We start from the raw sequence: 12,745 nt of genomic DNA, 5'->3' as shown, positions 1-12,745 counted from the left end.
TGAAAGAACAAGAACCCATTTATCCGAAAGAGGGGGATAGTTTGCTTGATTTCCTTCCGAAGAAGAAAGATGATGATCGGGAAGTTATGCTTTGCCCGAGATGTAGCACTGTGTTTGATAGATCAGCGGCTAAGACTTTTAAGGAATCTAAAATTATGAAAAATTATAAAGTTGAGAAGGCTCAAGGAAAGTCGAAAGTGAACACTGGCATAGTAATTCGTCAAGTTCATATGCCACAAGGTAATGCTCCTATGGCTCCCATCGAAAAGATGGAGATGTACAACTCCTCTCGAGTTGGTAATACATACCTGCCAAATGCGCATGTTCCCATTGGGAAGTGGACTTCTCTACAAAGGCCCAATGCTGGAATGGGTCGAGGAAAGCAAATCATGAACTACTCGAAAAACACATTTTCTGGAGGACCCAGATTTATGTCAAACATGCAGGGAGGTTCTGGAAGAGGAATTAAATATCCTTTTAATGGCCTTACCAAGACTCAGTGGAGAAAGCAATAGAGAATGAGAAAGGCAACTTCCGAGGGACGCAAAGGTAATCAATTTTCGATTCATGTACCTTACAAAAGTGAGGCATCTAAGAAATTCGCGGAGGATGAGGAGGATTTGATTACGGATTGTTTTGAAAGTGGCTTCAAGGACTCTCTCGAAGATATTTGTGGGGTGGTGTCAATCCTACCTTCCGAATATGCTGAAGCAATGGAATCTGTGAATGAACAGGAAGACATACACCATGAAGATTTTTTTGGTGACCCTAACTATGAGTCAAAAATAGTATGGGTGAATCAAATTTCTCGAGTCATTCCAAAGTTCAATTCAGCAGTGTTCGATTCACCTACCTAGGAAATGAAGAACCATTTGCAGCCTTTACTGTTGACCCTTATGATAGAAGGAGTTGAAATCAACAAGGTCCTAGTGGATGGTGGTGCTGCTATAAACATACTCCCACAAAAGATGATGAAACATTTTGGGAAGACTTTGGCAGATCTGAAGCCTCACAATATCCTTATTTCTGATTATGTTGGAAAATCCTCCCAACTGGAAGGGATGATATTGCTGGATGTCCAAATTGGTAGTGTGAAAAGGACCACCATGTTTATTGTTACTCCCTCGAAAGCTAATTTTAATGTGTTGTTAGGAAGAGAATGGATCCACGGAATGGGAGCAGTACCTTCGACAGTGCACCAGAAAGTCTTTTTCTGGAATGATGACGAACACTTAGAAGTGTTGGATGCAGATCAGAAACAGTATGAGATGGGAATGTATTTTGCGGATCAACAAATTACTACATTCGCGAAAACTAAGCCTTTCGATGGCATAGACCCATATGTCTTGGAGGCAGAAAAGGGTGTTAAGAAGACTTTCTGTTGGGATGTTTGAAGAGAATTTGTTATCCACAGAGCCGAAATTGAGTCGGCTCAAGTGCAAGAATGATGAGACAAGATCCTTGTTCAAGCTTCTTAGCTCGAATTTCAGCCTACATGGCCGAAAGAATGGCCATTGAGGCCGAGGAAAGTAGTGAAGTCGAAAAAGCCTAAGGGGGCACACATTCGATGAAGGTCGAAACTATAATGGCTACGAAGGCCGAAAAAAAAAGGAAAACCAAAAAGAGGTAATCGAAACAGCTGAGAAAGAGTCTCTTAGAGTAAGACTCGAGGGTGAGCATAATAGGGATTTGGAAGGAATCGAAGAAAGACTGGATTGTATCTTTGACGATGCTCCTCTAGGATTCGAAAAAATGGAAAATGATGGGCTTAAAGTGGAATCTCAGGATCCTCTGGAGGAAGTCAATCTAGGTACAATCGAAAAGAGGAGAATCACCTATGTTAGCAAACTAGCGGAGAAGAGTGTTAAAGAACAAATCGTTCAGGTCTTGCACGAATATAAAGATTGTTTTGCTTGGGACTATAAAGAAATGCCTGGTGTGGATCAAAATTTAGTAGAACAGAGGTTGCCTATGATTTTGTGGAAAAAACCAGTGAAACAAAACCCACGAAGGTTTGCTCCGTAAGTGATCAAAAAAATCAAAGAAGAGATCGAGAGGCTACTGAAGGCCAAATTCATTTGTACTTCGAGGTACGCCGATTGGGTATCAAACATTGTGCCTGTTATAAAAAAGAATGGAAAAATGAGGGTATGCATCGACTTTCGAGATTTGAATGTAGCCACGCCTAAGAATGCATATCCCATGCCTATTGTGGAAACAATGATTGATGCCATCGCAGGTAATGAAATTTTGAGTTTATTAGATGGATATTATGGGTACAACCAGATTTATATTGCTAAAAAAGATGTGTCGAAAATTTCCTTTAGGTGCCCAGGTGCCTTGGGAACTTACGAATGGGTAGTAATGCCTTTTGGCTTAAAAAATGCTGGTGCAACATATCAAAGAGCAATGAACTTATTTTTTCATGACTTGATCAAAAAATTCATCCAGGTTTATATTGATGACATAGTGATTGGATCGAAACGAAAAGTAGATCACATACAACACCTGAAATTGTCTTTCGAGAGAATGAGGAAACATGGGCTGAAAATGAATCCATTGAAATGTGCTTTCGGTGTTTCAGTGGGGGATTTCCTAGGGTTCGTCGTACACCAGAAAGGCATTGAAATAGATAAGAACAAGACTCAGGAAATCATGGAAACTAAGCCTCCTTCGAAGAAGAAGGAGTTACAGTCTTTGTTAGGAGGAAGAATTTCGATGGGACGAAAATCATCAAAAGGCATTCGAGGAGATCAAGAATTATTTGATCAACCCCCCACTGATGATGCCTCCCTCTGAAGGAGGAAAGCTAAAATTGTATGTTTCGGCCAATGATTCGACTATTGCGGGCATGTTGTCGCAAGATGACGAAACTGGCATCGAAAGGGCCATTTATTACATCAGTAGGATGTTGGTCAAGGCAGAAATCAGATACACTCCTTTGGAGAAGTTATGTCTGAGTTTGTATTATGCTTGTACAAAGCTGAAGCATTATATTAAACCTTATGATGTATTCGTATTCTATCGAAATAATGTGATTAAATATATGTTAGAAAAGAATGGCACAATCCAAGAGGGGGGGGGTGAATTGGATTCAATGACCCTTTAAAAATTTATCAGAGTATTTTGGATCTTAATTTCAATCAAAACTTTTCTATGATAGAATTTCCAAATGAAGCTCTTCCAAAGACTTGTTATGAAAATATGAATGCAATATGCTCACTTGACTACAACATAATGAGGTTCAACAATAATGTTCAATTACAGATTTAAACCATTAAGATTCCCACACACTTGTTAATCAAGTTTTATCTTCTTTAAAGTTCAACCAAGAAATTGCACAAGGTGAAAGATAAGGTTGAAGTAAGGTTCAGCAATAATATTCAATTACAGATTCAAACCATCAAGATTCACATGCACTTATTAATCAAGTTTTATCTTCTTTAAAGTTCCACCAATGAATTACACAATATAAGAGATAGGGTAGAAGAAGATTACACAAGTCTTTTATACTGGTTCAGCCACTCCACATGTGACCTACATCCAGTCCTTAATCACCACCTGATTAAGATTTGTTCCACTATCTTTAAGCAAGAAGGTTTACAAGCATACACACATGCATACACTTCAATACAAAAAGATAGCCACTTTCTTGACCCCAAGAAAGCACCCCTTGTAGAACCCACTACAAGAAACCTTACTACTTGAGAAACCCTTCTCAAGAATTTCCACAAAGATTCACAAAGAATAAAAGGAACGAATTCACCTGGAATTCTTAAACAAATCTTTATCTTCCTTTTTCAAGAGTATGATGATGATGATGATTTTCTCACAAGCTTTTCACAAACGTTTTCACCCTTGGATTTCACAAAGAAAACTCTCCAAGATGTCACACAGACTCACAAAAATGTTTTTCACAATTTGATTATCAGTTCTTTCTTATTGTCTGAAGTTTCTCAAAGTTTAAACTATTTATAAAAGTTTCAAACCCAGATAATCGATTATTTTAAAGAATAATCGATTATTTTGTTCTTCAGGTTTTCTGGAAACCAACCAAGAACAATTTAATCGATTATTTTGCTGGATAATCAATTATTCCAGAGAGTTGTTCCTGGGATAATCGATTATTTTGGCAAATAATCGATTATTACAGCAAGGCATTCTACTTAGCCTATTTGCTGAAATAATCGATTATTTTGAGTTAGTTCTTAAAACTTCATTTTAAGCCTCAAAATAACTCTCCAATGTTTTTAACTCATCATCATCTACTCCCTACTTGATTCTAGATAAGATTTGCTTATGCACAAAGCATACATAGCACACACAAATATAAAAATTCATTCACAACAATTTATTTCCTAAGTTCTATTACATAGCTATATTTCAATGCATTTTCTTGATTCTTCTTTGACTTTGTTTTTATGCTCCATGTTGTTGTTGTACACTTGTTGTGTCCAAGTTGTTGTGATCATCAAAACTCTTTAAGTCTTCAGCTCTCCTAAGCTCAACAATATATGTTATCTAAACCTATCCTGCACTCTCGAGTTGGGAAATGGGCTCTGGCATTGACCGAGTATTCGTTAACGTTTGTTCCCCTCAAAGCCACGAAAGGATAAGTAATTGCTGATTTTCTCGTGGATCATTCGAATTTAATTGAACAGGTTAATTATTTAACCGCGAAATCATGGGAACTATATTTTGAAGGATCGAAACACGAGTTAGGAGCAAGAATCAGATTACTGATTATTTCACCAGGTGGGATCCCCACCAAATTCTCATTGAGAACGAAATTCGAATGCTCAAATAATGAAACTGAAAACGAAGTAGTGATTACTGGGCTAAAATTGCTTAAGGACTTGGGGGCATGGAACATAATCATTCGAGGTGACTCGCAACTCGTGATTAAATAGTTAACTCGAGAATATAAATGCATGAATGAAAAGTTACTCGAATGCAAGTCTCGAGCTACAACTTTGTTAAATTCATTCGATGAGGTCCAATTAGAACATATCTCTCGTAACGAGAACGAAATTGCGAATGAACTAGCTCAGATTGCATCCAGGTACAAGATAAGTAGGGAATGTCTCAAATCTCTTATTTGTATAAGGAATGAGTGTAGACCCCTAAAATTGTCCGGGTCGGAAATAAGACTCGAAGACTCTCAAAGACCGAAGGAAAGTCAGCCAGAAGGACTCCTGGAAGACCCTAGGATGATTATCTGTAGGTTTAAAGGTCTTAGAGTAGCCAAAAATAAGAAAGTGGGAGGTTTGGAGCTCAATACGGACCCCCTGGCTGAGTATTCTTGGGTTTTTGAGCAGTGCTCTGCCCTAGAAATCTCTCTGAAAGCCAATCCGACGAAGTTCTTGAATCATAAGCCATTTGCTTGAGATTCGAACGAGTCGAAGGGAAATCTATTTGATTTCCATAGTAAAAATTTTATTTTAGGGAAAGGAGAAAGCGAGCGTGTAGTGGGAAGGAGCGCCAAAAAGCCTCCTAGTTCTTTTAAATATATAAAAGCACGCTTCAAGAGGTTTTCTTCCAAAACTCGTCTTTTATTGCTTTCTTTATCGCTTTCTGATTGTTGCATTGCATGTTTAAAGCTTTCATCATGTAGATAATTCACTTAATATCGTTCTAATAAATAGGGGTAATTTAATAATTTTAAGCTATTATTCATGAAATAATCTGTCATAGGGAACCCGAAAGGGGCGTTGTGGGGTGTTAACACCTTCCCCGCACGTAACCGACTCCCTTACCCAACTCTGGTTGTAATGGCCTAAGTTGATTTGCGAAATCAATTGCCTTAACTCTTTTTCCAATGTTTTGAGTAAAACATTGGTGGCGACACCAAGAACCCTACTTTTCGAAAACCACTAATCCATGGAGGGTCCCGCTTGGGATTAACATGGATTGGTGAACCATTTTAATAAAATTGATAGTTCGACAAGGTCTCAGTTTGAGAATAAGTCGTTCTAGCGATCCATCATTTTTTCAAAATCAATAAGAGTCCGACCATCGTCGCGAATGCAAAGGTCCGTTTCGGCGGGTAGCGACAGATGGCGACTCCGCTGGGGAAGCCTCGAGAGTCAATCCCATTTAGTGATGGATTATTTCTAAAATGATAGTCTAAAATTACTTCATTACCCCTCACTTGTATGATAACATGTTTATCTATTTGGCTTTAATAACTGTTGTATTTTTAAATTTACGCAATTGTTTGAAATACAAACTGTACACGAACCTTTGCACACAACAGTTCCCTCTATACCCGGGGGCATGAGTGGTAATCCATAGGGAGTGGATGTTAGTACGGCCGGTTGTCGAATGGGTCTATAGGTGCCCGCAGACCGTTGTCGGAAAACATCACTCAAGGTGATAACCATGAACTCAAGTCTGACAGTGCGTTGGAACTTTCCATCGACTTACGACGAGAGGAATTGGGTCCCTATAATGGGGGCACCTTGGGGGCCTCAGACCGGTGAGAACAGTTAGAACCACCTTGAATATGCACTTTTCTGCAGGATACCCCTACCTCGTGATTCGCTCGTGACTGTTCATGGATGAGTGAATTGTTTGTGCATTGTTTATGTGACATTGTTTGAGCATACATTGCATTATTTAAACATACAACATTCCCTTTTTTAAATAAGAATAAATGGGAATAAGAATCTTCCATTACATGGTGTTAACATCTACCATCATCACATTCATGTAGGTAGTTTCCCTTTTCACCCAAAAAATAAAAAATAAAAATATATACAAAACAAAATACCCGAAAAAAAGAAAAAAAGGGTTATTTATCCAAACCAAGCAATATCATGCATCATCTTAGGGACATCCTAAAAACATGATAATGCTTAGTTAAATAAACACTATGCATGCATATTCACCACCATCATCTCATATCATGCATTCTTATCAAAGATCATGGAGGGATCTAAGTTTTCATTTCATACATCCCTCCTAGTAATTCATTAATAATAAGTAATAAAAAGAAAGGATTAAGCGATGCGTATGTTCAGAATAGATCGCACGCCATTTGTTATTAAATGCAAGCCAACAACCGCGCCAAGCGAACACACGTCAACTCCGTTGTTGGTAATCAAGACAAACAAAGGGGAAGGTCCAACACCGTTAAGGATCACTACTCCAAGGCCTTTTCCCTACGAATCAAATAAGGCTGTGCCATGGATATACGACATCCATTCTTCTGCCGACAGCGATATCTCTAACATTGCTGGACTTGGGGGCATGACTAGGAGTGGCAGGATCTACACTCCCGAAGATCTTCATGACAAAGCTCCCAAGAATAAAGGGAAAGAAAAAGAAGAGAAAACCGAGGAAAATAAAGAATCCGAGGAGGAGACAGACGAGCTGTTAAAGTATATCCGACAGAGCGAGTACTCCATCATGGATCAACTTCATAAGACGCCAGCAAAGATTACTCTGTTGTCGTTGATCCTATGCTCCGAACCGCATCGGCAAGCTCTGTTGAAAGTCTTGAACGAGGCATATGTATCGCATACTATCTCCCAAGACAAGTTTGAGGGTATTGTTAGTCACATCACGGCTAATGATCACCTCACTTTCACCGATGAAGAACTCCCCGCTGAGGGACCAAACCACAACAAGCCCTTGCACATCTCTGTCAAGTGCAAGGAATATCACATCGCTAAAGTCTTGGTAGATAATGGATCTTCCTTGAATGTGATGCCAAAAAGAACGTTCGATCAAATGGCAATCAAGGGAATCCAAATGCGCCCGAGCAACATGATCGTTCGAGCCTTCGATGGTTCTAAAAGAGAAGTGGTGGGAGAGATCAATCTTCCAATCCAAATTGGACCCACTATCTTTAATGTCGAATTCCAAGTGATGGACATTACTCCCGCATACAGCTGTCTCCTCGGCCGACCTTGGATTCATGATGCAAAAGCTGTTCCTTCTACGCTCCACCAGAAAGTCAAGTTCATAGTGGGTGACAAGCTGGTGACTGTACAAGCTGAAGATGACATACTCATCAGCAAGCCATCTGCCATACCTTACGTGGATGCAGCGGAGGAGGCTCTAGAAACCGCCTTCCAAGCATTGGAAATTGCCAATGTTGAAACGTTTTCCCGAGAAATGAAGAAGGTAGCCTCCATGTTCACCAAGAACGGATACTTGCCTGGACAAGGACTTGGCAAGGATTTCCAAGGAATTCCCGAGCTACCTATTATTAAGGATAATCCGGGGAAACAAGGGTTAGGATACAACCCTAATAAAGATCAAAGGACGAAGAGGAACAAAGATCATTCTCGACGTTCTTTAAGCCAGATCTTTAGAAAGGCCGGTTCACAAGCGTCAAGGCCGGTCGTCGTCATCAAGTGATTTTCTCCTTCTGATAGGGATGTATAGACCTGATGACTATTAGAGATCACTCCTCGGGGACAGCCCGACCCCCGAGCCTCGATAGGGCACATGTTTCCACTATGATTATAATAAAATCATTCTTTATTCTTTCTTATTGTTTCTCTTCTTGCTTACAATAAATTTCTAAGCCACATTATTTTTTTAACCCTGTTTGAATAAACATGAATGAGGTTAAAATCATCTTAATAACAATAAACCTGCATCATTTTTATGTGGAAGTGTGTGTGATAACTTGGAGCACCTTCCCTTGGCCTTGACAAGTGCCATCATGGGTAAAAAGAAATCCTAAAAACAAAAAGCTCGGCAGGAAACCCAAAAAGGGGGCTGCGCAAAAATAAGAACAAAAGACCCGCTAGGAATCCCACGAAAGGGTGACCTAGGCAAAAGTTAGGGTTGCAAAAATGAACAAAAACAAAAGTCCGCTAAAACGCCACAAAAGGGTGTTTTAGGCAAAAATAAGGACTATCAAAAAGCAAAAGAAATCCATGATGGTACCATGAACCGAATTCAAAAAGAAAGGTTCAAGGGAAGCTATCCAAGTTGTCAAAATCACAACGTCAATAAACAAGATTTTATTAACTTCATAAGTGTTTAATCAAACAAGCCTAAACACATAAGCCTACCTTGGCCAACCATTCTTACAAAAACCATTTTTGAAAAATAAATCCCCTCTAAAACACAAACTTCAGAACAAAAATATCTTTCCTTTCTTTTCTCTCTTGTCCCAAATGATTTTAGGATAATCTAGTGGAAACATGGAGATATAGTGGTCAATAGGAGGGTTGACACGTCTTCTAAAGGAAGGGGAGGATCACTGGGTTGATGACACCCATCTCAATATAACACGCATCATTCCTCGGTTACAGAAATCGGCAACGCACAGCCCGTCTAGAGGAATGGCAAGATCCAAACAAAGAAACGCATCGGTTAATTCTTTTGAAAAAATAAATCAAATAGAATTAGGTGCATCATACCGCATACATGCATACAGATGATAGGTGTAATGGAAGATAACTTATTCTCTGTTTATCAAAAAAAAAAAAAAAAAAAAAAATATTCAGTGGAGTAGGCTCAATACGCCCGTACCCATTTCAGTACGCCCGTACTGAAACTAGGGTTACGGGCAACCCTTCAGTTCAATACGGGCGTACTGAACGGAATACGCCCGTATTGACCTCAACAGACACACCAATACGGGCGTATTGAATCCAATACGGGCCGTATTGGTCCCCCGTTTTTGCACACTAACGGCCAAGTCAGTACGGCCGTATTGAATTCAATACGGGCCGTACTGACGTAAATTTTTCTATAAATAGGCCCCTTCCCCTCTCATTTCTGCACAGCATTCTTCACTCCTTTGCATACTTTCTTTGTGAGTGTGTCTGAGATCTTCCCAAATTCTGAGAAATGGCCGAATCATCAAGAAAGAGGCACAGGGTCCCCGCGCAAATCGAGATGACCGCGCGACATCAAGAAAGGTTGGAGCTCCTTGATTCGTTTATATTCCAACCGTCAAGGGTGCTCGACCTCAACATCCTTCGAGCGATGGAATGGGAGGATGAGGTCGTTGGCTACATCAACGCCATAGGATGGGGGTTCCTCCTTGACCCCCACCCTAGGATCTATCCGACGGCAACGAAGGAGTTCCTAGCTACCGTCGGCATGACAGAGTCGACGAACAGTTACGGTGCGACGGTCTACTCAGTGGACTTTTGGATGATGGGAGGATACCGCTCCCTAACGCTGGACGAATTCAATGTCCAGGCTGGTTTCTTCCAGCGAGCCGATCAGCTGGAGTATCGGGACGCCATCTGCGAGTGCCCCGATAATCTGACCACGAACGAAATGTGGAGAGAGCTTACGGGTCAGATAGACTACCACGCCGGAGTGAAGGGTACTCAGCTCCCGACAGCGCTCCGCATTTGCCACAAGCTGGTCACAGGCTCCATCCATGCCAGACCAAAGAGCCCAGAGTCAGTGACACGACAGGATCTACTGGCTCTCTATTGCATGGTCACTGGACAGAAAGCCAACCCCGGATTCTTTTTCCTCGAGCACATAAAGAATCTGGGGGCAAGAGAGGGTAGTGACGCTCGGCGAGGCTACATCATGGTCTCCACGTTCCTTTCACGACTCGCCGAGACTTGGGGATGCCCAGATGGCATAGACGCAGGGGAGTTGGCGCCCAAGCCCATCAATGCTGCCACCCTGATCAACATGAAGATCATTGCCAGGGCAGGGAGGCAATTTGTACGGGCGACCACACGCGACACCTTCAGCGAGCTCTTCGAGAACATCGAGCTCCCAGGTGACGTGAACCCGCAGCCAGAGGCCGGCACCTCACAGCAGGACAGGGCCTACTTCGATGCCCGCTTCGACGCCTTACAGCGGAGCATCGATAGTCGATTCGATACCACTCAGCATAGCATCGGCGCCTTGCAGCAGAGTTTCGACACTCGATTTGATGCTGCTCAGCATGGTATCGATGCCCTCAGACAGGAGTTTGACAGCCTGTCGGTCTGGCTACACCGCCGCTTCCCAGACCCTCCACAGGACCCGCCGGCAGAGGAGTGAAGACCGGCTACCTTTTTCTCGCTTTTTGTGTATTTGCTTGATTGGGCTTTGCCCCACTTTTTAATCATCTTTGTACAAATTCATTCTATTAATGAAATTTGTCATTTTGAATTCAAATTCTTTAGCACTTTTAATTTCTGTACAAAAAAGCCAAAGTCAACAAAAGGCAAAATACAGAAAAAGCCAAAAAACGACAAAAAAGGCAAAATACAGAAAATCCGACAAAAATTGTACAGAATAATTGAGCCTGGAGAGGCTTGCTGAAATAATACTCTCTCAGAATAACTGAGCCTGGAGAGGCTTGCCGAAATAATACTCCCCAATTGTATAGAATAACTGAGCCTGGAGAGGCTCGCCGAAATAATACTCTCTCAGAATAATTGAGCCTGGAGAGGCTTGCCGAAATAATACTCTCTCAGAATAATTGAGCCTGGAGAGGCTTGCTGAAATAATACTCTCTCAGAATAATTGAGCCTGGAGAGGCTTGCCGAAATAATACTCCCCAATTGTATAGAATAACTGAGCCTGGAGAGGCTCGCCGAAATAATACTCTCTCAGAATAACTGAGCCTGGAGAGGCTTGCCGAAATAATACTCTCTCAGAATAATTGAGCCTGGAGAGGCTTGCTGAAATAATACTCTCTCAGAATAATTGAGCCTGGAGAGGCTTGCCGAAATAATACTCTCTCAGAATAATTGAGCCTGGAGAGGCTTGCCGAAATAATACCCTCTCAGAATAATTGAGCCTGGAGAGGCTTGCTGTAATAATACTCTCTCAGAATAATTGAGCCTGGAGAGGCTTGCCGAAATAATACTCCCCAATTGTATAGAATAACTGAGCCTGGAGAGGCTCGCCGAAATAATACTCTCTCAGAATAACTGAGCCTGGAGAGGCTTGCCGAAATAATACTCTCTCAGAATAATTGAGCCTGGAGAGGCTTGCTGAAATAATACTCTCTCAGAATAATTGAGCCTGGAGAGGCTTGCCGAAATAATACTCTCTCGGAATAACTAAGCCTGGAGAGGCTTACCGAAATAATACTCTCTCAGAATAATTGAGCCTGGAGAGGCTTGCCGAAATAGTACTCTCTCAGAATAATTGAGCCTGGAGAGGCTTGCCGAAATAATACTCTCTCAGAATAATTGAGCCTGGAGAGGCTTGCCGAAATAATACTCCCCAATTGTATAGAATAATTGAGCCTGGAGAGGCTCGCCGAAATAATACTCTCTCAGAATAACTGAGCCTGGAGAGGCTCGCAGAAATAATACTCCCCAGAGAAACCTCAGCTTAAGCTCATGGAACAAATCCCCAGCGAGAGCTATGAAAGCAAGATCGTCAAAATCCCCAATGGAAGCGCGATCATCCAAGCAAAATATTCAGTCAAAGGACTTGAAACTTCCTCAGTGGAAAATAGCTCTCTGACTCAAGTGCTGAGTGAGGCTAAGCCTGCAGAGGCTTCCTAAATAATACTATGGGATACATAAGATCCCCAAATCCCCAGTCGCCTACTCAAGAGGCACCCCTACAAAAGGAGAAAAATAAAAAAATATATCAATAAATATTCCCCAAGTGGAATTCGGCATCGAGCCAAACATCAAGCGTCAAGATGATCTGCCTAACAAAAGAGGCTAATCACAACAAAACGACAAAATCCCCCAGCGGATGATAGCCTACACAGAGGCAACAAAATCAGAAAAATCAAAAAGAGTCACCCGAATAAGGATAACCGGGATACTCCACCAACGTCGAAAGGACGTCAGCC

General features: G+C 41.4%; 1 protein-coding gene across 1 annotated transcript; it reads left to right on the top strand.

Moving 5' to 3' along the window:
* The first annotated feature begins 860 nt into the window (after positions 1 to 860).
* On the top strand, positions 861 to 1,394 carry LOC145954687 (uncharacterized). Its single transcript, XM_083069372.1, has one exon. It carries the CDS (start codon positions 861 to 863, stop codon positions 1,392 to 1,394), a length of 534 nt encoding a protein of 177 aa, XP_082925498.1.
* The last annotated feature ends 11,351 nt before the right edge of the window (positions 1,395 to 12,745 follow it).

Source organism: Cajanus cajan, chromosome 2, assembly GCF_000230855.2.
Source record: "Cajanus cajan strain Asha chromosome 2, NIPB_CcT2T_4, whole genome shotgun sequence".
NCBI lineage: Eukaryota > Viridiplantae > Streptophyta > Magnoliopsida > Fabales > Fabaceae > Cajanus > Cajanus cajan.
The sequence above is the reverse complement of the archived record's forward strand: the minus strand, read 5'-3'. Positions and strand labels throughout refer to the sequence as shown.

Bases quoted from the DNA above. Each gene is read 5' to 3' on its own strand.
- LOC145954687 (XM_083069372.1), top strand. From the start codon at position 861: ATGAAGAACCATTTGCAGCCTTTACTGTTGACCCTTATGATAGAAGGA.